Source organism: Juglans regia, chromosome 4, assembly GCF_001411555.2.
Source record: "Juglans regia cultivar Chandler chromosome 4, Walnut 2.0, whole genome shotgun sequence".
Classification (NCBI taxonomy): Eukaryota; Viridiplantae; Streptophyta; class Magnoliopsida; order Fagales; family Juglandaceae; genus Juglans; species Juglans regia.
In genome coordinates this window covers 10821560-10847625 of record NC_049904.1, presented here as the reverse complement: position 1 = coordinate 10847625, position 26066 = coordinate 10821560, and the positions used below count along the sequence as shown (strand labels likewise).

Below are 26066 nucleotides of genomic sequence, written 5' to 3'. Positions count from 1 at the left end.
TATCAGGAAGTAGCGTAAGACCACTTCCAGTTCAGGCCAAACAGTTCAGGATTCCAAATTTTTTGACCTAAACTCTTGGCACAGTTATGGAGGAATTATGAACACCCCTAGCCATATTACTGCGCAACATACATGCCAATAACCCATTAACGGCAGCATTCATGTCGTGTATTTTAACAAAAAATCTTCACAACTTTCTAACACTCCACACTCCACATTATTTTTAATTTTTATTATTTTTTTCTTTTATTAAATATTTATTATATAAATAATAAATAAAAAATTTGAAATAATTTAAAAAGAATAAACTCAAAAAAAATTTTAAAAAAATATTACAAAATTAAAAAATTTAAAAAAATATGAAGTGTAGAGTGTGATGGAAGTTGTGTAGCAATGCTCGTATTTTAAGCGGGACATACTATAAACCACAACATCGTTGTTATTGCCTTTGCACTAGCGAAAGAAGCCATTGAGGCATCTTCACAAACCCACTCTTTAATATCGGCTCTGAGCATTACAATCAAGTGCCACACCATAGACTTCTGTAATTAAAGAAATTTCCATAGACACTATCCACAATTTACAAGAGATTTTCAATGAGATAATTCAGTATTGGCGGGAGAATGAGCAAGGCAGATAAGACACTTCTCCGCATATTTTTAACTAACAGTCGACCTGATTGTAGTTTAATCCAGCTTGGATCAGTTCTCATCTGATTGCTCCAAGCAAGTTGGCACCATCAAGCTTTGCGCCTTCCAAACGCTGAGGAAAAAAATTAACAGTGAATAGAATACAGAGAAATTCCCCAAAGAGGTTTGCTGCGCATCAGCCGGAAGCTGCAGCACACCTCACGGGTATTTTTTTTTTTTTTTTTCACTCATTGCATTGAGTGTGCGGCGGTTTCCGGCTGATACGAATATTTTTTCTTCCCCAAAACATATGGAAGAGGTTCTGAGCAAAGCACATATCCATCAGCAATAAGAATCATCTCACGATAAATAAATTTGCAACCCATATACTGGTTTGCTTCACATACTGTATCTCGAAGATTAACCTGCCGTAAATATGCTCGTTGAAGGTTTGCACCCTTCAAGTTTGCATTACTCAACTTTGCCCCCTGAAACATGTAGTTGATGTGGAAGAATTGGTTAAAAGAGAACATTTTTCATTTTAATTTGTAACATTTTTTAATTGTGTATGACTAATTAATGTTTTCATGCTCAAGTGATTATCATATTCTAAATGAAACAATAGACACATAAGCACATGGCAAACAATATTTCAGGGCATCATACGGACAATGTAAACAAACATGTGCACATAAATATCAACAATGTTGGCTTCAAATACAAAGGCACGCCACAGAAAAACTTGTACAAGTCACTATTGCATTTGGACTGAACTCTCGGAGTCTCTAATCTTCAGACGCTATTTTATTCTGTGTCAAAGGGGCCCATCTCCACCAAGATAGCTGTGCACATCAACAACAATGCCGAATAAAATCCCTCATAACTTAAATTTGCAAAGCCAGTTGGCATTTTGTTTTTCTATTAATGTTTTGAACATGCGAGCTGTAGGTACTGATTTGCCATCACAAAGTATTCATCCCACGTTGCTAGTTACTTAATATTGTCCACCTATAAAATTTTTAAATTGTGCAGTTTCCAATTTAGGAAAGAAAAAAAAAAAAGGTGAAAAGCAGTAGCTAAAAGATTTCCGAGTCCCTGTTTAAATTGTTTTATTCCATGAAAGTCCCTTTAAACCACAGACAAAAGTTTTTCAATTGGAACATAATATAGACACAGATCATAAAAGTAAACCTAGAAAACTGACATGGCTTCAAATAATACGTTAAATCTACTTGACAATCTAACATACCATATCAAGCCAAGTCAGTTTGTTGGTTTACTTTTATGGAATCTCTTTGTGGCTGTAGTAAATGCTTTAGCCACAAAAAGTTTGCATCATAAAATCTCCAAGTTCATGATTTTTTTTTTTTTTTTCCTTGTAATATTGGTTAATCATGGGAAGATAATTTGACAATGCATTGATAAAATGATACCGTTTAGAAAACAGCATAGATTGAATAATATTGCATCAAGAGTATAAGGCAGCTTGTTTTGAGTTGCTTTTAGAGAAAATGCAAAACTTTATTTCTTTATTGTAACTACATTAAGGTATTCTTGTTGGTATAAACTCTACCACAGTATCATTATCAGGATTTGACTACCAAGTCTGATTTGAATTTTACAGTTACGGAAATTAACAAGGATGCACCAAAGTGAAGTTAAAATCATAGAATTTAACAAGAAAACTGCAAGGCTCATTTTTTTCAATGGAAGGACGAGTACGTATGCAATCCAAGATAAATAGGCAAGGCTCATCTTTGGTTGCCAGGATAAACTTTCTTTAGCAACTTCTGATTGATCATTCATGACTGGATTGGGAAAAATAAATGTATCAATGTGGTTGTCAATTCTGATGGACAGGTACAAAACTATGAAAGATAAAAGAGAGTTGATATTGTGAGGTTGTAAGCCCAAAGTTAATTGTGTATTCCATTAATATACTGGATAAAATAAAGAACTCATGCGGATATGTGATGAAAATTTTATCTATTCTTTACATCAAGGTAGCTAAGCCAGAATTTTTTTTCTGCTTAAAAAATGTGCAATGACTTGCAGATAAGGCAAGTTCAGGCATGCAAGCAACATACAAACACACAAGCGGGCAAACATATAATAAAGGGATTGAAGCAAGTCATAAATTGATGGCATCTATGCCAATGACGGGTTTTCCACAAGGCGTATGTTGGAGTCAATAGGACATTGGTTATCTGATTACTTCACACCCCAAGAATAAAATAAGGAAAAAACCATTACCATAAGAATTCTTTCCTAATCCAACGTATAAAATGCTAAACAAACATTTACCTTTAAATTGGCTCCTTCCAGAATAGCATTCTCCAAATTGGCATTAGTAAGGTCCGCATTCTGAGAAGAGATATTAAGAATTCAGAAGTTAAATATCATGCAACTTTGAAGCAAGAATCCCCAAGGGATTGATGTTTTGATCAGGAATCCCAACAATTTAATCAGGTGCACTTGCGGGTCAACAATTTGATCTTATAACAGTGTCCCAGAGCATGACAAACAAACACCCCTTTTCGGAAGAAAAAAAGTAACTCCTGTCCAACTATGAAAACATACAAGATATAAATTTCATAAAAGTTTAACTATATCTTCTCGAAAGGATAAAGGATATTTAACACAGTACAACTTTCTTCCAATACCCTATTGAAAATTTTGAACCATAAGGGACTAAAATATTGTGCATGCATGAAACATGTAGTTGAAGCAGTGTTTTAATTAATTCCTTCAAATTCACAATTTCTCTCGAAACAGGTTCAATCAAATTTGCTTCAAATTAACAATAAGAAACAATAATTATAGCACAAAAATACTTAAACCAAAAAATTAAGCAATGTTATGAAAGTTCTATTTCTCAAGTTTAATCCATCTTGAAGTTTTATTATTAAAGATGCAAGAAGAAAAAATGTTAGTAGCATATAAGCTAACTTTACAAATAAGTGTTACTTGATTTTTTTAAAATAAATTATAGTAATAGCCATTTGTGTCGTCCTGTGTAAAAGCCCAACTAAATACCAGAAAACCATAAAGAGAAACGGAGGACCTCAAGTCCACCACAGCTTAAAGATTTCAGAGATATGGAACCTGGAGGTGTGCAGAACGCAGATCTGCTTCGAAGAAGCTACAATCAACCAAACAAGCGTCTGTAGAATGACAAGATAAACGCTTACTTTGAATCCAATTTTACCTCAGAATGCAAGCTCTCGCTGCTAAAAGTTTTTCTTTTGATAAGTAATCAAAGATTTAATTAAAAAAGAAAAGGCAAAAGTCATGAACCTTGTACACAGGTAGAATATAAGAGAAACACTTAACTAGAAATAGGAAAAGAGACTCCACCCATTTAAATCGATAGAAGCTACCAAAAGGAAGAAACTATTGAAAAAAAACAGTTTCTAACTTCTCCAATGGCCGCTCGCAATCCTCAAAATGTTTAGCATTTCTTTCCCTCCAAATACACCACACAAGACAAATAGGGACCATCTTTCACGCTGTTATAATTTTTGGCCGGACGTATAACCATCTCCAATTGTCAAAGAAGTCTCTCGGTAATAATTTAAAACAAAGAAGACCACGGGCTCTAAGATTTGTTTGCCATTAAATAGAAAAAGATCAAAATAATGAAGCATCATAAATTGTAATAAAAACTAATGAATCATCTTGACCCTAAGAGCTATGGGCGAAATGAATCCGAAGAACTCGGGCACATTACTCCAGCGACAGGATTCCAATTGATTTCTGATTCCAATATTTAAAAAAAATATATTTATTTACGGATCAATTTCTTTATCAACACATTATCTCAATTAGAATGTCAAGTTCTTATCAGTGCAGATGAAAGTGCTAGGCACACTTAAGTGCTAACGACATGTAGAGCCTAAGCGCAAAGCACCAGCGCATGCACAATTGAAGTAAAACATGCATTTTCAAAGAAAGAAGTACAACACAAAACATCAATAAAATACAACAAAAAGATTTAAAAAGCAAGATGGTAATAAGTTTTAGCCTTTAGGCTCAATTTATTTTAGAGTATTATACAACATAAGAACCAAGCAATCATCTATTATATATAATGTAAACATGGTATCTTATATAATGCTCTTGTACTTTACTAAATTAATACATCTTTTATATTTGATATCCTTAATCAAATCAAAGTACAATGTTGGATCAAAATATACAAAAAAAGCCATGACCAAAAAAGCTCACAAGATGAATATATTGACATCTATGCTAACGATGAATTCCCTAATGGGGGCTGAGATCTAAGTTATAGCTCAAACCCGACTTGGGGAAGCGCCCATGGCTTCCCATCATCTAGGCCTCCTTTCAGGCTCCCAGCAGGAGGGGTGCTACTATTGTCATGCCTAGGTATCGAGACCACCTCTGGTTGCCCCCATCCTACTCTTGTTATTCCTTTTTATTCAGAAAGAACAAAAAATATTTCTATGCTAACATCAACAATCACCTATCAACCACATATGGCACCATGGTATGCAAATTCTCTTCAATATCAAATGATTATTCAGGAATATTTGTTCACATCACTTTTGGAATCTTGAACTAATACTCAATGATGTGAATTCAAACTACAAGTATGAAGAATTCAAAGAATTGTTGAGAAAAATGAAGAATTAAAGCAATATTAGATGAGTAGGAATTTCATCCAATGAAAAAAAGAACACGTCCTTCACAATCGATCCCATCTGTTGATTGGCTTAACAGGACACACCCAATGATCTTTTAACTAGACACAAGCCAAATTCATTTTAGTTAGTAAGAGAGCTTAGTCAACAATTGGAACTCCTCTTGCACACATACATCCAGTGTTGATTCAATACATAACCCCACAATTCCTGCAACACCCATTTTTATAAAATTTATGATGACCCATTAATGTTCTAATTGCATCTGCACAATATCCCAAAAGAACAGTCACTATTGGAGCTTCTTATATTCACTCATATGCTATAGATCATGTAGTAGACTCCCAATTGGAGATTCAACGTTATCACTATGTTTCTAAAACAAAGCCCTCGAACAAGGGATCAACTCAAAATGAGTCTGCCCACCTCTTTTAAGTGCAATTCAAGCAAAGAGCCTCTCTGCCGATTTTCAAAATCAGATGTTTTGTGCTCTTTTGATAGTAGCTATGGATCATCTTTTCCCGCTATTGTTTTACATAACAACCTCTCAACAGAGTTCGCATAATCATTGCCTTGCTAGTTATGATGGGGTGATGTTATTTCTTTTCATATTCAAGCTTGCTCACTCATGCAAATCTCACGTTTAGCAGAAAGAATAGCACATGAAAGTAAGTAAAGAAAAAGGGACTCCTTTTATTGACAATGAAAAACTTAAAAGAGGAACATTACTTTTCTTATAAGTAAATGAAAGAAAAAGAGGAAGATGAGCCCAATAATTTAGTGTGGTAAAACTATATTGTTCATATAAAAAATAAAAAAAAACTATATTGTTCATATCAAATTTTATCTATCTTTTGATCGACTTCATCAACCCACATGCCACCTCTTTTCTATTATTAAATACTGGAAATGGGGTTTTCCGGCATTCCTTTAGGTAACTCTTGGCGACATATGGGTGCTCCATTGCAAGAAAGAATGTAGCATTAAGAAAATAACTAATACTACAGCCTCAGCATTGAGCAAAATGAAAATCTAATATAGATTGTCAACTTCGATGCGTACTATCAAACAAGCAAGTATTATTTTTAATGAATGTTTGGATAGTAGATTCAAAGCTAGTGTACCGGGAATATTGTTTTGATCGGTAAAATAGAAAAAACTGGTGTACCAGGTATATTATGCAAACTAGATATGGAGAAGGCTTACGATCATGTGAACTGGGAATTTTTGTGTTATCTACTTGGGAGATGTGGCTTTGGGGAGAGATGGGTTTCTTGTACTAAGCATTGTGTTTCTACAATTGGCTTCTCGGTTTTGGTGAATGGCATCCCAGAGGGTTTCTTCAATATTTCACAGGGATTGAGACAAGGGAACCCACCCCCCTCTCCTTTTCTATTTGTCATTGTCACAGATGCCCTTAGCAAAATGATTGATTCTAACACCCCAACCCAAAATTATTAGAGATGAAATATGGATAATTTTGTTGGGCCTAAATTATGTTTAATGGGCCCTATTGCATAATCCCAAGAACTACAATTTATTGAGGTTGGCTAGAAATTTACTTCAACGCATAGGCCCAAAACTTTATTTTAAGGCCCGTTAAGGTTTGGTGGATAATTTTTATGATACTAATGGGCCAATACTTTTAGAGACCCAATCGAGGTTTATTGGATAATTTTGAATGCACCATAGGCCCAAAAGTTAATTAAATGGATTATGGAAATTTTATTGGGCTCAATAGTTAGGTTAAAGCCCATTTAATATTTATGTACCAAGAGGGCCTATATGTAATTGGCATTAGGACCAAGAATTTATTTTAAAAGCCCAAGAGTATTTATTGGACGTGTTGGGCTCATTTTGAAATTTAAGATGTTCTAGGATTATTGTGACAGCCCATGAAATTATAAGCAAGCCCTGGATTTTAGTTGAACCCATGGGCCAAGCCCATAAAATGGACCCAAACCCTTTGGACACAAGGCCCAGTTTGTCTATAAACTCCAAGCCACTCGCATCTCCATCTTCCACTAGGGTTCAAGGCAGAAGTATATACGCACACATAAGTATACACATTTATGCACAGTTTGACCCCCTCACGTAGAGCAATCCAAGCCGCTGCTAGGGTTGCCATCGACCCACCCTTCCTACCAAGCACAGAGATCACATGGCTAAACCATCATCTTCAACTTAGGGTTGCTCCCACCAGCCACTGCCCAAGGCCCTCCTTATGTACGGTTCCTCCAAAGGTCACGGCAGCCCATGGCCTTCACAAAGCAACGTGCCACTGCCCTCCACTTCCACAAACTGCGAGTCCCATAGATACCAATCCTTTCATGTCACCTCTGCACAGCAACGCCAGCAGAAAACGAGAGCCACGACCAGACGCAACCAAAACCAAGACCATCCATTGTGAAGCCAAGCCAACCACTGTAAGGCAATTGAACATGAGCTACAAAATTGTCTGTTTTATATAACCTAAAACAAAGCACATGCCGCCCCTCATAAACACCATCATGAGCCTCCCCATGCCAATACTCCACCCCTTGCACCTCCCACCATGGTTGCATCGCACGGCACGAAACCCTCTATTTTCCAACCTCAAAACAGAGTGATGACGTTGACCAAGTAAGGCTCTCCAAACCACTGTGACGGACCCACAACTATCATGGGAACCACCGCCACAAAAGCTAGCACCACCTCCGGCCACACAGGAAAAGAGCCCTCGGTTCCTCTCCCTACCTCTCAAATAATCTCTCTCTACCTCTCGGTTTTCTCTCTCACTAGCCCATCACGACTCTCTCTCTCTCTCCTATCTTCTTCCCCTAACCAACACACACAGCTGCCCAGCCACACAATGCCTCTCAATTGTGACCCACTCAATAAGGCCCTGTCCATTTCTTTCAAATGGAAAAAGGAGTTTATCTAAAACATAGGACTTTTTTGGTTTAGGGGCCATTTATATCTAGATGGCTAATTAGTAAAAGTTACTAGTGTTGTTTAACCATCGATAAATTTTAGAATTTAATCGTGTAATTAGTTGGAGAAATTATGTGGAGAACAATGATTTCGGGGAGCGATGACATTCTAGGGTTATGATAATTTTAGGTTTTTAGGAAATATAAGTTATTTTAATATTTTAGGTTTTAATTACGAAGTACGTGTTTAATTATAAATTTAGGTAATTAGCTTCGCCCCAAAAATATTTGATTAAATTAGATAAGTAGCATGATCATACCTTACAGGTATATACGGTAAACGGCATGTCTTTTATAAAATGTATTATGCATGTATGCTCTCCATTGAAAGCTCCTTTTCATGTACCCAAGTCATGAAGGATATGATTTTTGACTATCATGATAGATTTATAAATGAATTATTTTATGCATAAGTTTCATGTTAGTTGCACAACACATGCATCAAGAATTTTATAAAAAGCCAAGATTTTATGTGAAGAGTTATTCATCAAAATATTTATGAAAAGTCATGATTTTATGTGAAAGTTATGCATCAAAATACTTATGAAAAGTCATGATTTTATGTGAATAGATATGCATCAAATTATTTATAATGGTCATATTTTATGTGAGAAAACATGTATGATGACATTTTAAGAAAGATCACGATTTCATTTGAAATCTATGATATGATAAGGCACAATTTCATTTGAAATTTGACTATCATATGATAACACAAGATATGATAGTGTGTGTATGTACGATTATGAAGTATGATTGTTAGGATACATAATGACCTATGTTATGATATGAAGATGGTACTATATGTTTAAGGGCATATTGCATTGTCATGATGTACACGCGCACCTAATGTGTCTTCCTTATGTATGGATTCCACAACCTGCCAGTACGGCGGAATCAGAATCTACTAAGATTCGCTAACCGTAGCTCATGAGGGTCAACAGTAGATACCGACCTATGACATGTTAAAGACAAGTTTGGGCATTTCATGCACATTTCAGGTTCATGTTCATGTTACTTACGTATGTACCTATGTTATGCATGTTTTCCGAGAAACATTATGTTATATTATGTTTACTATATGATGTGTTGCTTGTTGAGTACTCGACTCATTTTTGTATGTTTTTATGTTTTAACCACCCTAGGTGATGGGTCTTTATGAGCATGGAGCTGCAGGATAGGACTTGGCCTAGGGAAGCGAGGTAGAAGCCCAGACAGTTTATGACATGCTCAGTTTCATGATTTTAGTTTAATAAGTTATTTTTGATAAGCACATGAGACTTGATTGATTTTAATAAGTGCTTCCACATACTCTCTTTTGATTTAAAATATTTTAATAAAGATTGATTTTATTTATTTATGGAATCTTTTTTATATGGCACTTCGATAAGAAGAAAATTTTTTTAGTCAAGATTAGAAGCACACAAGATTCCCTAGGTTTCTAAAAAATGGCATCATTCTTAACCCTGGGGGAACAGGGTGTTACATTGATGCTGCTGTTGGTGGTGGTTTCTTATCAGGTTCTTGGTGGGGATGTTCTTATTTCTAACCTTCTTTTCCCACAAGATACTCTGCTCCCTTGTGAGCTGGATTAGGGGTCATATTCAATATTTGAGGGCACTCTTACGTTGTTTCAAAGCAGTTTTGGGTTGGAAGGTGAAAATTTTGAAGTTTGAAATGGTAATTGTGGGTCCTTTTTTTTTTTTTGATAAGTAAGATAAGTATTATTAACAAAAAGGCAACAACTGCCAGTTACAAAAATGTATGCCCTATTTACAAAGGCATGTTAGAAATTAGGAAATCATGAAATTCCATGCCATTAAAGTCCACAGCAATGGCCCAAGTACAAAGAGTCCTAAAAAAGAAAATTTTTAGTTCTTCCATCGATCTCTCATTGTCTTCAAATGTCCTCTCATTTCGCTCTTGCCATAGGCACCACATGATACAAATAGGAATCATCTTCCAAATCTCTTTGATTTGATGCACACCTCGAATAAATGTCCAACACGCCAATATTTCCACCACGGATTCCGGCATAACCCAAGCGAGATCCATCCTTTGAAATACCTCATTCCAGAGCGTCCTAGCTACCTCACAATGCAAGAGTAAATGATTTACCGCCTCACCTCCTCCTTTACACATACAACACCAGTCTACGATAATTATCCTCTTCTTTCTCAGATTATCTGTAGTAAGAATCTTGCCTAATGCCGCTGTCCACACAAAGAAAGAAGCTTTTGGAGGGGCCTTGTGTCGCCAGAGCCTTTTCCAGGGAAACTGTGCCCCTGGCGCTTGTGTAAGGACCTTATAATAGGAACGAACAGTGAAAACCCTTTTTCCTGCAGGAATCCACCAGAGGCTATCCTCATGCTGGGTATTAGGACTAAAAGAGTATAGATAACTATAAAATTCTGCAAAAATCTCCATCTCCCAATCCTGTGCCGCCCGGTTGAAATTGATATTCCAGTGGATACCCCTTTTTGAAATTCCCATGACCTCCGCCACTGTAGCTTCTTTGGCACTTGCTATCTGGAAGAGAATAGGAAACAACTCTTTGAGGGCACTGTTACCACACCATGTATCCTTCCAAAATCTGATCCTAGCACCTGACCCCACCTGAAATCTCGTGTGTCGATAAAAAACCTCCCACCCTTTTCTAATATACTTCCATAGCCCCCTTCCATGTGCCCCTCTAACTTCTCTAGTACACCAACCTTCCCCTAAACCATCATATTTATTTTCTATCACAATTCTCCATAGGGCTTCTGGCTCCTTGGTATATCTCCACAACCATTTACCAAGTAACGCCCGATTAAACAGCCGCATATTTCTGATACCCAAACCACCATTGGAGATAGGATGGCATACCTTCTCCCATTTGACCAGATGAAGTTTAAACTCGTCTCCCGTTCCACCCCACAGAAAATCTCTCTGTAACTTCTCAAGACGCCTCGCCACACTTGCCGGAATAGGGAATAAAGATAAGAAATAAGTAGGTAGATTAGAAAGTGTGCTTTTAATCAAAGTAATCCGACCCCCTTTTGTCAAGTACATTCTCTTCCACCCTGCCAGTTTCCTTTCTATTTTTTCAATTACTGTGTCCCAAATCGAGCTTGCCCTCGGAGCTATACCCAAAGGTAATCCCAGGTAAGTCATAGGAAGAGACTTTATCTTACAACCCAACGTGTCAGCCAACTCCCTAATATTCTGAACCTCTCCAATCGGTACCATCTCAGATTTATCATAGTTCACTTTTAGCATATTAGAAGGAAACTTTCTTTGGGGGAAACTTTTATGGTGAAGGCTATTTGGGATGGTGTTCTCGAAATAGTTTCTCGGGCTTTTCTTTGGGGAGGAATTGGGGATGAAGCGAAGTTCCATCTTGTTAGTTGGGACAAGGTTGCTCTTCGATTGTTTGTGGGGGTTTGAAGGTTCGAAACTTGAGGACCTTTTTTTTTTTTTTTTTTTATAAGTACAAATATTATATATATATATATATATATATATATATCAAAAGAAGTAACCAAGTACACTGAATGTATACAAGAGAACACCATGCCCATAATAGAAAACCCCTAATAACCCAAAAAGCCCGTGAAAAACAACCCAAAATACACCAAGCCCAAGCCCAACCCCTTGCTTCCCGTAGAACTAAAACTCTACCCAAAAACCCCACTCCAACCAAGACCTTTAATAAGGCTCTCCTTGGAAATTGGTTGTGGAGGTACCATGCAGAGGCAACTTTGTGGAGGGTGGTTCTTGAATCCAAGCATGGAAGTGCATTTTTTTTTTTTTTTTGGGGAGGGGGAGGTGGTTTTTTAATAAATTTAGGGGTTCGTATGGAGTAGGTTTGTGGGAAACTTAATAGAAAAGGGGTGGGGGGAGGGGGTTCTAAGTTGGGAGGAGCTCTAGTATTTGTTTTCTGCATGATGTATGGTGTGGTGATAGGGCCCTTAAGAGTGCTTTTTCCATTTTCTTCCTGTTGGCAAGTAATAAGGAGGCTATGGTGGATTGTTCCAATGGCTCAATCTCATGGAATGTTTGCTTGATTAGATTGGCACAAGCTTGGGAACTTGATAGCATTGCTGATTTTTTCAGTTTGTTGTATGCACGGAATTATGCATACGAAGGTTTGGTTTCCAATGGAAAGAAGTTTTCAGTTTGATCTTTTCATTAGGCTCTTTCGGGTCATCATAGTAACCACTTTCCTTGGAAGTTCCCCCCAAGATTGCTTTCTTTGGTTGGACTGCATCCCTTGGAAAAATTCTTACCATTGACAACTTGATGAAACGCAATCTTATAATTATGGATTAGTGTTATTTATATAAGAAAAATGGGGAAACTGGGGATAATCTATTGTTACATTGTGAGGTGGGCAGGTCTTTGTGTAACACAAAATATTGAGGTTTCTAATTTAGGAAAATTAGGGTTACATTTATAATTAGGATTTCTATTTGTAGAATTAATAAGGTTTAGGCTTGAAATTAGCCTTTAAGCCCATGTGCATTGTTTGCAGGGCTGAACATTTAAGCTATGGTTCCAAGCCGGCCCGAATTTTCGACCTAACCCGACCCGACCCAACCCGACCCGAATTAACCAACCCAAAACACAAAACAGATAAATGCTTCCGCTTCCATTTTGTTCCGTTTAAAACGGTTCGGTATGGGGTAATTCCCCGATACTCGGAATACAATTTGGCTGCGGGGAGTGGGGGCTCCACCACCTCTTGTTCTTCTAATTTTTTTTTTTTTTAAGTGGGGCCCTCTGCCATACACGACTATCGTTTATTTGTGGACCACATCACATCTTTATTTACTTTCTGTTCATTTTATTTTCTGCAGTTTTTTTTTTTCTTTTTAAGTATTATTGAAACTCGACAACTATTCCATTGCCCCCAAGGAATTTAATAAACCTAACATTTTGCTTAAAAAAATAATAAAATAATAATGATCTCATTTCAGTAATCATATTTCATTCTTATATTAGAGTAATAATATCCGTAAAACTTTTTATATAACTATATTTTAAATTGAAGATATTTTTATAAATTAATTTTATTTTTATAAATTATTTTATAAAATTTCATTTAATTTAAAATATAATTGGGTAAATAATTATTTTAATTACATTGAAATTCAGAAACAAACAGATTCTCCAAATTAGTGCACGATCACAACCTCATGTACAAAATCACAAAAGAGCATTGGAAGAGACCATTTCAAATTTTTTATATAGAATGGTAATCAAATTTTTCTAGTATATATATAAATCATTAAATAAAAATAAAAAATCAGGTCGAAATACCCGTTTCTTCTGGAAAAACTTTTAGGGTCGGCTAATCAGCTAATCGTCTGCACGTCCAAACGGGATACCCCTAGGTTGGATCGGGTCAAAAGGGTAGTTTTCAGGTCGGGCCATGTTAGGTGAACAGTCCTAATTGTTTGAGGACCTAATAGTGTAGAGATTAAGCCCAAACCTACCAAGCTCATTAGCCCAGGCCCATTAGGCCCGTGTATTTAATACACCCAAGTATTATCCTTGCCAAGCCCATAGATAGCTCATGAAATTCAGTCCACATATTCATACCCAAAACCTACTTGCCTTACACTTCTAGTTGTATGCACAAGTCTAGTCCTACTCCAAGTACAAGACCTATGGTAACACAAGTCTCCCTTCACCCAAAGACCCCAACTCCTACGGCAACAATGACTCCAAATCACATTCAAACAGTCCACTAAACAATACTAGGGCTGTCACACCCTTTCGACTCTACACCCTCCAAACTCTTTATTTATACACCCCATATGAGAGCCTACATCCAATTACATGAACTCCAAGCATGCCCCCCTCCAAGGCCACGAAATTCTATATACATTTTGTGTCAAAACTGAAAACTCTAAGCCCCATAACCGTTGCTACAACACTCACACCGTAACAAGAAATCACTTAGCCAAGACGTGTACTCCAACTCAACCCTTTGATCAAGCTGTTCCTTTCGGTAACTCTCTCTCTTTCACACACACACATTTATGACATGTATGCTAGATTTCTGCCATGAGATCATTGAAATTAGTAAAATTCGGATTTCATATAGCGCTAGTAAATACACATGTTAGAATTAGGTTTTATGGCATTAGAATGCATGTTTATTCACAGGATTGGACAAATATACATATAAGATGATTAATTGGATGAACTCATATGCATGTTTTTCAAGAAAACCCTAAGTTCATATAATATTTGCTATATGACGTATTGCTTATTGAGTATTTGACTTATATTTATGAGTTTCAAATGTTTTAACCACCCTAGGTTAAGCTCAACGTGAGAGTAACGCTTCAAGACAGGACTTTACTCAAGGAGACGGGGAAGAGGCCTAGATTGTTATGGAGATTTTTTATTTATGCTTTCATTTATTAATAAATTGTTTTGTTAAGCATAAGACTCCGAACTATTTTATTAAGTCCTTCTGTAGACCCTTTTAAATTTACATTATTTTAATGAATGATGATTTTGATTTATTTAAATTTATGGAATTCTTTATACAAGGCTTCAAAGTATTGTTTTAAAGGTTAGTAGGTGCCTTGGATTTCTAAACTTGGCATTATTCTTAATCCTAGGGGGACGAGGTTTACATCTTTGTGGGATGATATCTTCAACCATATGGGCATGGCATGGATAATGAGACTATGTATGCTATGCTGATATTGATTGTTGATTGTTGTTAGAATGGATGACATCTCATGAAAATCACACGTAGGGGTGTAAATCGGTCTGTTCCGGTGATGTCCATCATTTTCCCTGGACCGGACCGAACTTCCATAAGAACCGGACTGGTCTGGTCCGGCCTAATTATTTTATTATTTTTTCATCTTTTTTTTTAAAATAAATTAATAAAAAAAATTATTTAAATTACTAAATTAAAATTAAGTAAATTATTAATGTGGATTATGTAAGTAACTCATTAAAAAAATGTTTTACTGTAATGAAATTTATAATGTTGATACTTAGTACTTACTAACTTTACTCTTTAATATGAATAATTATTAATTGTTGGAATGGAGACTAGTTTTGGAGCTGAAAAATCAAGAAACAGTAAATTCGCTCGAGTGTCGCTTGACCTAGCGCTCAAGCAAAACTCTAACCATAAGTTCGCTCGAGATGCACTCAACAATGGGCTCGAGCAAAGCTCAACCCGTGAGTTCGCTCAAGTCTCGCGTGACAGTTGGCTCAAACGAGACACAAACCCCAGTGTTCGCTCAAACCATGCTCAACACCCCGCTCGAGTCAATGTTAATGAATATCAAATAATTTCATTGTACATAGATTATTCATATTTGCTTGCAACTTAGGTATTTAAAAAAAATTACCTTATTATTTTAATTAAGTATAAATAGTCGAGTATGTATGAATGTATGATATATTAACTATTCACATATATTGACATAAATTATCACATGATTTATGATTTATTATTAATTGATAGTACATATTATTTTATATTTTATATGGTCAATGATAATAAATTATATGAAAATTACATCATTAACTTATATAATTACCATATAAAAATAATATATTAAATTATTAAAAATATATATAGGGGTTCGGTCCAATTCGGTCTGGTTCGATTCAAAATTTGTAGATCCCGGGACCAGACCAAATGTCATCAATCCACATATTTTGGGACAATTCGGTTCGGTCCAGTCGGTTTTGCCAGTCCAGACCGAATTACTTACAGCCCTAATCACATGCATGCCATGTAATGTAGATCTTGTTATGCCAAGTCTATGCTATACTATGCTATGTTGCGTAAGACGCATAATAATATGTCATGTAAATTCATAAAGTCAAACATGTTTACATGCATTATGGAAGTTAATAAGAAAACACATGAATGACAAGCAAACTTTAAGGTTGGCCTTATATTATGAGTGGATGTGCAAGCTACAGACTCAAACATGGTCCACCACATGTAAGCTATGATGTTTTGTGGTGACATGGACCCAAGCGTATCTCACCACAAGTTATGATATACGTGTCACGGACTCAAGCGCGGTTCACCATATGTTATGTGATAACACGGACTCAAGTGTGTTTCACTACATATTATGATACATTATACAGTGTCACGGACCCAAGTGTGGTTCACCCCATGTTATGATATGATATATGGTCAACGACAATTGGATCAATGCACACATATAATTATGGCCACTAAATAAGTGAAAGACAAGATGAATAAGTTATGTACAATTGATAGGAAATGCATGGAGTCAGTCACGCATGCATCATGTTTCATGAATTTCCATGATTATGTTCATTCTGCATATGTTACAATACATTAAAGTTTTCTAAATTAAGCCTAATGTTTAAGCTAAGTTAAGTTTACAGTATGATGTGCTATTAATGAGTCTTCGACTCATTTGTTTCTGTTTTTATGTTTTAAGGTAGGTTTGGATAGTAAGATGATGAAAGTTTAAAATATTATTTTTTTAATATTATTATTGTTTTGGGATTTGAAAAAGTTGAATTGCTTATTATATTTTGTGTAGGAATTTGAAAAAGTTGCAATCATGAGATGAGATTAAATGAGAATTTTGTGTTTCATCCCACTTGCCAAACATACCCTAATGTCCCATATATTGATTGCAAGGATGCAGAGTTGGAAGGCAAGGAGTAGATTAATTATAGAGACTTAGACCTGAATAGGTGATATTTTCATTAGGACTTAGTTTATGATTCAGACAATTGAATAATGATCACCACATAGAACTAGTTTATGCCATTTTCATTATGTTTCAGCTTTTATATTACGAAAGACTGTCATGCTAAGTTTGATGATTCAATAAATGAGGTATTTTCATAATTTCAAATCTCTTTCCAGGCATTATGCTATGAATGTACGTGACAAACCTAGCCTATGGGAAGGGTTGTTACAAATGGGCATAGTTTTCATAATTTGGTTCTCTTTCTAATGCCTAGTGCTTGATAGGTGTATTCCATGTATTCTTCCTGTGTACTTGGACTATACTTACTGTTTTTCTATTAATAAAACTTTATCATTACCTACCAAAAAAATATTTGAAAACTGAAAAGAAAAATTACCTTGGAGATTAGCACTTTGAAGATTAGCTCCAGCTAATAAAGCTCCATGAAGATTTGCCCCAGTAAATTCACACCTTCCCTAGGCAATAAAAAAACATTATGAGGGCCATTTATAAAATATGATCTAGATGAAAAAGACTGCTTCAGTATCTTACTCACGCAAAGTAGCATTGTGAAAGATGGAGCCCTCAGCATCCACATCCTACGACAATCAGATACAAATGTTAAATTGGTGAAATAAAGGGACTACACATGTTGAAAACAAAAACAAAAGGAAAAAACAAAAACAAAAGGCACAAATCATAACCTATTGTTAAGGCTCTTGAGAACAAAAACAGATAATAGTAGCGAGCTCTCATCACAAGACAGGATGCAATTTAGCATTAAAATGGAACCTACCCGGAACTTAGCACATTGAAGGTTAGCACGCGAGAAGAACACATTTCTAAGACATGCATAGCTGAAATCCACAAATGACAGGTCCTGCAAATATGCCAAAGAGACTTTCAGACAGAACAGTAACTCACAAATACTTTTCTTGAAACTTTCACCGCCATATAGAAAATTCTTGATGGGGCAGATTAAACAGCATTAAAGTTAGCAGTAGCACGCCTCCATTGAGTACATGACAGTAAAGCATTTACCTACTTGTGTTGTAAGTACTACAACATTAACAAACACAATTTAGATTTTAGAATCAATTAATGATTCATCTTTCATAATCTTTATTTACATTAACATACATTTTCTTATATTATTTGCTAAAATGACATCTATAAGTTTATTGTTACAGCCAACCATAAGCTCAATAGTAGAAAATTGCAATTAACCAAATGTTTTTGGTGCTAAAAAGATGGAGTGATAATCATTAATTTTGGTTGCACTCAGTAGGTGCATAACTCTTCTCTCTTCTCTCTTCTCTCTTCTCTCTTCTCTCTTCTCTCTCCTCTCTTCTCTCTCTCTCTCCCATACGGCTATTTCTGGTGATTCTTGCTAGAAATAACCACTTTTTTGTACCTTTGTTTCTCACCAATATGGTTTTTAAGCTCATTTTGGTCTCAAAATACGTTTTTTTGCCCAATGGGAGTGACAGGTCCTCTGTTTAATGAAACCAAATTGTTTGTTTTTGAAATATAGATGGAGGTTTCAGTGATAAATGAGCCCCATAGCTATTCAGTGATAACTGATATCAAATGAAAAGTCTATTTAAACCAAAGTATTTATCATCTACCATGTCAAATTCTATTTAAACCAAATTCTGCAAAGAAAACTTTGTACAATGTCAGAAGTCAAACAAAATCCCAGCAGGTGGAAACAAACAAGTGTTTTAACATGAAATTTTTAAAGTGCCCCGTAAAAGGAAGAGTTACCAGTTTTGAAAGATTAAGACCAGAAAGATTAACCCCTCGAAATCTGACTCTCTCAGACTGTATACACTTGATTATATCAGTACGTGTCAATTCAGTATTGAACTCATCATCTTCCTTCTTCCTCTTGTTTAAAACAGCATTAATCCCATCTATTAGTCCCTGAAAGATTTTAAAATTTCATATTCAGTGGAATGACATTGAGAAAACACCACGTAAGTCGACAAGAAAAAAAGGACACAACTGACTAGATTAAAGTATGGCATACAAGTAGCTGATAGTACTCTGCCTCCCGCAGTAGCTCCAAATATTCAGAGTCTGTTAGCATGGGAACAATGCCATCCCTTAACCAATTGAGAATATGCCGAAAATGCTTTCCATCTCTATCAACAAAAACATATCCCTGCAAAAAACCAATATGACATATAGAATTTAAAAAAAAAAACAAATAACCAAACAGAAAAAGAGCAATGCATAGTTTGATTTCATAAACAACTCTCACCTCCATGAGCAGAAACAGGAAACTCTAGATGCTTGGAAAAGTAGCATCAATATATAGTATGCACAAAAAAATAATGAAAACTATGCATCCACACACTGGTATGTGTAACACCCCACTTAAAAATACCGTAGGATTTGGTCTTAGCACCCTTAATCCTAGCTAGTATAGTTGTGATTTTTTTTAAAGAAAATTTTAAGACTTATATTGGCATAAGAGTTCACACCTTAGGTTTAGTTAGAATTATTAAAGCTATATTAATTTGAGGAAAAATGCCAAGAGGCTAATGGAAGAATGACATATGGCATATTGATGGGCTAGGCAATTAGGTCAAGGATGGATTTAGAGAAGGCCCAAGAGTGTTTTATTTAGGGGCCTAGTTTGCTAAGGATGAGATGGGCTAAGGATAGATGTTAAAAGCCTTAGGCCCAACTTGGGAGATATAAGACTTTAAGTCCTTCCTAAAGGGCACTAGATATTAGGCCTAATGTAACGGACATAAGGCTATTGGGCCAAAATAGGTAAGAGTGAAGGCTATTGGACCAATCTAAGGAAGACCCAAGATTAGGATCCAACCTAGTGGGCCTTTGAGGCCAAAGATAGGCCCTATAAATCCGGACATAAGACCCATGAATAAGCCCACTCCTAAGAACACAACCATGGCTTCTTCATATGGCCCAATAAAAACCCAACCCATGAAGCCCAAACTTAAATTTTATTTCATTCTTCCAAATGGGACCCACATACACCATACCATTGATTTCCCTTAAACCCAAGCTCAACCCACACATCCCTAGGGTTCCCTTTCAACCATGATAAGGCTTCTAACTTGAGTTAAGTTCACTAGTCATCAGACCCATGAATAGTAACTCAAACATCATGACTTTGCATAGTTTTCTTCAAACACTTTTCTTCATAATTTTAGATCTGAATTTTTTGTCTGTTGCACTAGTTTTGCATCACTCTTAGACAACCCTTGAAGGTTAGAATTAATCCAACCCATGTCACTTGAAGCCAAGGCATGTCAATGCCACCACAACCCACCAATCGGCACCCTTGGTGCATCACCATGCAACCCTTCAACAAGCCACCAAAGCCATGCCTCTTCCACCAATTTTTCAAGAATATTTCTGCACCATTCAAACCTCATGATATCACCTAAAATTGGCCTTAAGTGTTGGTCAAAAACTATTACATAAGCCAAGCCAAAATCACCACTATTCACCTAGGAAGTGAAGTTAGATTCCAACCGAGTACCCTTGGTTCTTCAAAACTTTTCTGCACCTATTTTACTTACCTCCACACACCACCACCTCTGCCCATTTCACCCTAAGAAAGTCCTACAAAACACTCAATTTTATGCTTGGCCAATTCCCTTCCATGAGCATCAAAACTGATTGGAAAATAGGACGGTGATGAAGATCATGTTGACCGAAACCCATGCACATCCAAACACTTCCTTCATTTTCTGCTCAAGCTTAACCAATTGGCAATCAACCCAACCTCTTCACCCACCTGTGAAGGCCACTCAATGGTGGTAATTATGCCCACAAACCAGACCAAGAGGATGGGACAAAAGAGGGATCAAAATCTGGACAGCTTTGGTGAGGCCAAAACCGTTGGCTTTCAACTTGGATCTCTCATGTGATTCTCATCTAACTTCTAAAACCTTTCAAAAACCTGCACCTAGCTCTTTTCCATGAGGTAATCAAGTGGTTTAGGCCACTATTCAACTGACCAAGCCATGAAAAACCTTAAAATGCAATCAAGCACTCCACTACCCACACACACCAATCTCACTCACTTCCTTTCAGCAAACCAACGCCCCTCCTTGCCTATCACCCCTCCATTGAGTCCTATAAATACCCACCTTCACCCCTCACTTCTTCACACAACTTCCTCAAGCATTCTCTTAGTGTTCTTGAGAGTAAATTTCTCCTAGTGTGAGAGAAGGGTGAAACCAAGTAGTTGAGTGTGAGATTATGTAAGTGAGTTGTTCTTGAGAGCCTTCAAAGCCACGGTTTGGGTAAGCAATCCTACTCTTATCTTTTCTTGGGTGTTCGATTGACATGTTAGGCTTTGAATTATGGCATGAGAACGAAGATTTGATTGAGTTATATGAGGTTTAACTTGAGGACATGCATATCAGTTCAGATTTGGAGTCTTGGTTTGAATAAATTGTTTTGGGATGAAATTATAGCCATGACATGTCTTGATATGATCTTATATGTTTACTAATGTCTTGGAAGATGTATTGAAGGGTTTAAATTTGAGGAAAACAACATGTCATGATAGGTTTATAAATCAATATCCTGTGTTGATCATCAAACATGTTTCGATTTCCACTTGGTTGAACTTTATCTTGTGAAATCTTGGCTAAGTTTCCAAAGCATGATTGTGAAGCATCCAGAAATGCTTTGTTATCAAGATGAAAATTAGAATGCATGATTCATTTAGGCTTTGAAACCCACATTGACAAAGAGAAGCTAGAAACATCATGCATACACTCGGTTTGATGGTTTTGTGTTGATTTTGGTGTTAACCAATGCATAAATGTTGGGATCAACTCGTGTGATCTGAATCTGTTAAAACATGTCCCTAAGATCATATTCATGGTTGCACTTGATGAAATTTGAGCGAACTCGTGTGACCTGAATCTAAGTTAAAAACATGTCTCTAAGATCATATTCATGGTTGCACTTGATGAAATTTGAGCACACATGCATCCATAGAGGTTATAGACTTGAGATCACAAACAGGCCAACAAAAAAAAAAAAAAAAATGCATGCCACGGGTTGATTGGATTTGGCATAGTTGTGAGTTGGTTCTTGCAATTCTAAAGGCATAGATGGTTTTAGAACATGGAAAATGTGCAGTTTGTGAAATTTTGGACCAAATTGCAAATAGTGAAAATTTAGGACCTAAGTGGCAATTTGGGAAAAGTATAGGGGCAGTTTTGTAAATACTGATTTTGAACCCATTTTATTATGAACATATTCCTTAGTTGTGCAATTCCTAAGTTAAAATAACTCTTATTACAGCCGCACTAATTTCCTAACACCGGAAAGTTTGCAAGTTAGCTTCTAACTTACTCTTATATAATTTATTTATGATTCTTGTATAAGCGTGACATTCATATTATAAATGTCATTTTGAGCATGAAACATCATATGATACATCATTGAACATTTGATTACTTGCTTACATGACATGTGAAATTCTCACTATTTTAGCATATTGCATATAAATGTCATTTTCACATGAAGTTTACTACAAATGCACATGTCATGAAATACATTTTTCAAGCATAGCATGAAAATATTATCCTAGTGGAACTCTTATGTCTACTCTGGAGTGAGTAAAAAATGGAGTGGTGACCCCTGTGTTGACAAATATTGGTCAACGGGTTTCGAATGGATTCTTTTTAAAGAATGTCCGAGCGAAATCATATATGACACCTAATGCTAGTGGGTGCATACATTATGATGATATGTTTTGATAATGAAATGTTATGATACTAATGCATTGGGTTACGACATCTATAGACAAAGACGTAGTGTCAACATGAGTTGTACTACAGTCACCGACAAGTACTCACAGTGCATATAGGGAGTTGTGACGATACCATACGTATGTTAATGTTTGCAATTTGCAGGGGTGTGCCTCTAGATCTTGTGTTGTTGCATGCATTGTGTTTTAATGTTTATGATTCTATGGAATTAGGTGTTTTTGCTTGCATGATGATGTATTTTAATTTACATTATAGATTTAGGTGTTTTTTTTTAATAATAATTCATTATGGCTTTATTATTGTTTGTTGCTTCCATTAATTGTTTTTTATAAGTATCTCAAATAATAATCCAGTTTTTCTTTCCTTGAGTTTAAATGTATAAATTGTATATATGTTTTAGTTTATGGATTTAAATTGATTTTATTGAATTATTTAAATTGTATAAATTGTATATATTTTTTAGTTTATGGATTTAAATTGATTCTATTGATTTATTTAAATTGTATAAATTGTACTTAGGGTTCTTTTAAATTTTTTTTTTTAGTTTTTTTTTTTTTTTTTTTGCCCAGCCCGAAACAACATTCCGTTGGGCCTTTGGGCAGGAGTTCCAACTTCCGATTCCTACTTCGAAAGCTCCAATCGGAGTTCGAGTCAGAGCCTAATAATAATCTCAAATAATAATTTAGTTTTTCTTTCCTTGAGTTTAAATGTATAAATTGTATATATGTTTTAGTTTATGGATTTAAATTGATTCTATTGAATTATTTAAATTGTATACATTTTTTAGTTTATAGATTTAAATTGATTCTATTGATTTATTTAAATTGTATAAATTGTACTTAGGGTTCTTTTCACTTTTTTTTTTCCCCAGCCTGAAACAACATTCCGTCGGGCCTTTGGGTAGGCTCAACTCCTATCGAAGTTCCAACTTCCGATTCCTACTTCGAAAGCTCCAATCGGAGTCAAAGCCGGAGCCTAATTTCAACTCCGACTTTTGTTAGAGTTGTAGTTTGGAGTTGGGCTTTCTAACTCCATCGGAGTTGGAGCCCAACTCTAGTTCCAGGGACGATTGTTAATGCTGCAATTGATCAGCAACTTGAAACTAGGGAGCAAATCTTGAGTGAATTAAAGGATAATTTGAACAAAAAGCTCGAATAAAAGGACTGAAAGAAGTTTTGAGCAAGGGGATTGGGTATTTCTGAAGTTGCAACCATACAGACAGAACCCAGTAGCACTGAGGTATAACTTGAAGTTGGCACCAAGGTATTATGGTCCCATCAAGATCTTAGCTAAAGTGGGGGCAGTGGCTTACAAATTGGATCTACCAGCTTCATCAAGATCCATCTAGTATTTCATGTATCATGCCTCAAAAAGAAGATTGGCCAGCACATTTCACCACTACCAACCTTATCACCAGTTGACAGAGAAGGCATAATTCAATCAAAACCAGAAGTTATTTTGGAGAGGAGATTGAAGAAGAGGGGCAATCAAGCTATCACTGAAGATCTCATACAGTGGAAAGGAACACTCCCAGAGGATAGTTCTTCGGAATCCTTGTGGAAGATTCAGGACTTGTATCCTTACCTTGTGGACAAGGTGTTGTGAGGAGGGGCATGACAGTAGCAGCCTTGTGATCAAGGCTTTGTAAAGTGGGGGAGAATTGTTATGGGTGCGTGAAGGAAATCTGGAGGTGTTGACAGTTGATAAAAGAATAGGCAAAACGGGACATTTTTACTTAATGAAACGTTGTGTTTTCAGACTATAAATGAAATGTTGTAGTCTGTAAATGATACGCGATGCATTTTATGTGTCATCTGTAAATGAAAATGGTGCATTTTATGTGTAATGGACAGGGTGTTTTCAAGAGGAAAAATGATAGTTGCAGTCGTGAGTGGGCAAACGCCGCGCAATCACTTTGAAAAAAGTAAATAAATACAGGACTCACACAAAAAAAAATAATTTTTTAATAATAGACCTCACTCTTTTCAAAACGATTGCATGGTGGTTATACACTCCAAAATTGTATGTAACATTACTCGAGAATGAGGGTTCAAAACCCACTAGCAATTCAAAAAGAATAGCTACAAGGTCTATGAGAATGTAAACTGAAAAGAAATAATGTGCTCAAATCTTTACTCAAACCCACAAATTACCTTAACGGCTTACCAGAAATTTTTCAGCAGATTACGCTTGCACGGGGCAATAATTCTTGAACGGAAAGCAACATTTATTTGTACAGCAACATGATAAGCATTGGGAAATTTATTTCTGCCAAACCACTGAAAGAAAATCTGCATACCTTTCTGGGGTCCTCGCACACGGTGTGGCGACCGCTAAACATCGCGGCGAGCATCGAATCGGGCTCGCGATGAGTCAATGTGTCAACGGTTGTACAAAATTTCTTTCCCCCTGAAAAACGAGTAAACAAAACACAGATTTCAGTAACCGCAATCCCAACAACCCAGATATTCTGATCGGCTGCCGGAATAGTTTAAAAATATGAAAATTAGGGTTATCATTTTATGGAAAGAGCAGTTCAAAAATATGAAAGAGAGAAAGAGGGGTGGGGAAAGAGCTGACCAATATTTAGATGAACCAGAGAAGAGGAATCAGAGCCCTTCGTCATGTTCAGTAGCTCAGGCTCAGCAATGGGCTGGGAGTGTCTGTTCAACGTACTCATAGCTCTACCACGTAATACATGAAATCAAAGAAAGTTAGCTATTGGCTGTGCCACGATTTAACAATTCATTTCATTCCGCCCAATTATAATTTAGAAAAATCTAATAATAAGAGATTTTGCGTACTAATATATATACTTATTCAATATGATTAGTCAGAAAGTAGATTTTATTAAAAATAGTGTTAATTTGAATTTTAAATACTAAGACAACAATATTAGTATGTAGATTGGTACGCAAACTTGCTTGTACATATCAAAACTCAATTTATTTATTAGCCTGTATTGATAAACTCATGAACTCTAGTATATTCAACTTTTAATTTTTATCTCAACTCATATCATATCATATCATCTCTTCTTTTTTCTGATAGGTAATCAAGGATATTGTATTCATAGAAATAGGCCAAGCCCAGGTACATAGGAAGTATACATGAAAAAATGCCTAGCTAGAGGTTACAATAGAAAGAAGAAGGTCATGGACACTAAGTCCGTTACCAACTAAAGCCCCCGCCCATAGGAACAATGACTTAAAAAAGAAAACTTTAAGCTCATCCATTGTTCTCTCTAGATCATCAAAACATCTAGCATTTCTCTCCCGCCAAATACACCAACACATGCATATTGGTACCAATCTCC

The 26066-nt window shown here is 36.0% G+C and overlaps 1 protein-coding gene across 3 annotated transcripts; it reads right to left on the bottom strand.

Annotated features, from left to right (window-relative positions):
* Positions 1-421: 421 nt before the first annotated feature.
* Positions 422-25486, bottom strand: LOC108997936 (FH protein interacting protein FIP2). 3 transcript variants are annotated; one of them, XM_018974320.2, is made up of 11 exons: positions 25331-25486; positions 25050-25159; positions 19009-19143; positions 18744-18902; positions 17773-17856; positions 17529-17575; positions 17374-17447; positions 3735-3793; positions 2934-2993; positions 1037-1117; positions 422-762 (listed from the first exon to the last, which is right to left on the bottom strand). In XM_018974320.2, the coding sequence occupies exons 1-11, from the start codon at positions 25428-25430 to the stop codon at positions 709-711; spliced, it is 963 nt and encodes a 320-aa protein (XP_018829865.1). In that variant the 5' UTR covers positions 25431-25486; the 3' UTR covers positions 422-708. The 3 variants fall into 3 exon arrangements, with proteins under 3 accessions (XP_018829865.1, XP_018829866.1, XP_035545489.1); XM_018974321.2 differs by having other exon boundaries at positions 1055-1117; XM_035689596.1 differs by lacking the exons at positions 422-762; positions 1037-1117 and adding an exon at positions 1273-1471.
* Positions 25487-26066: the final 580 nt, after the last annotated feature.

Coding starts and splice junctions, on each gene's coding strand:
- LOC108997936 (XM_018974320.2), bottom strand. CDS start 25,430: ATGAGTACGTTGAACAGACACTCCCAGCCCATTGCTGAGCCTGAGCTA. Junction 17,448..17,528: donor CACAATGCTACTTTGCGTGA/GTAAGATACTGA, acceptor TGCCTAGGGAAG/GTGTGAATTTACTGGGGCAA. Junction 3,794..17,373: donor TCAAAGTGCTAATCTCCAAG/GTAATTTTTCTT, acceptor GTCATTCTACAG/ACGCTTGTTTGGTTGATTGT.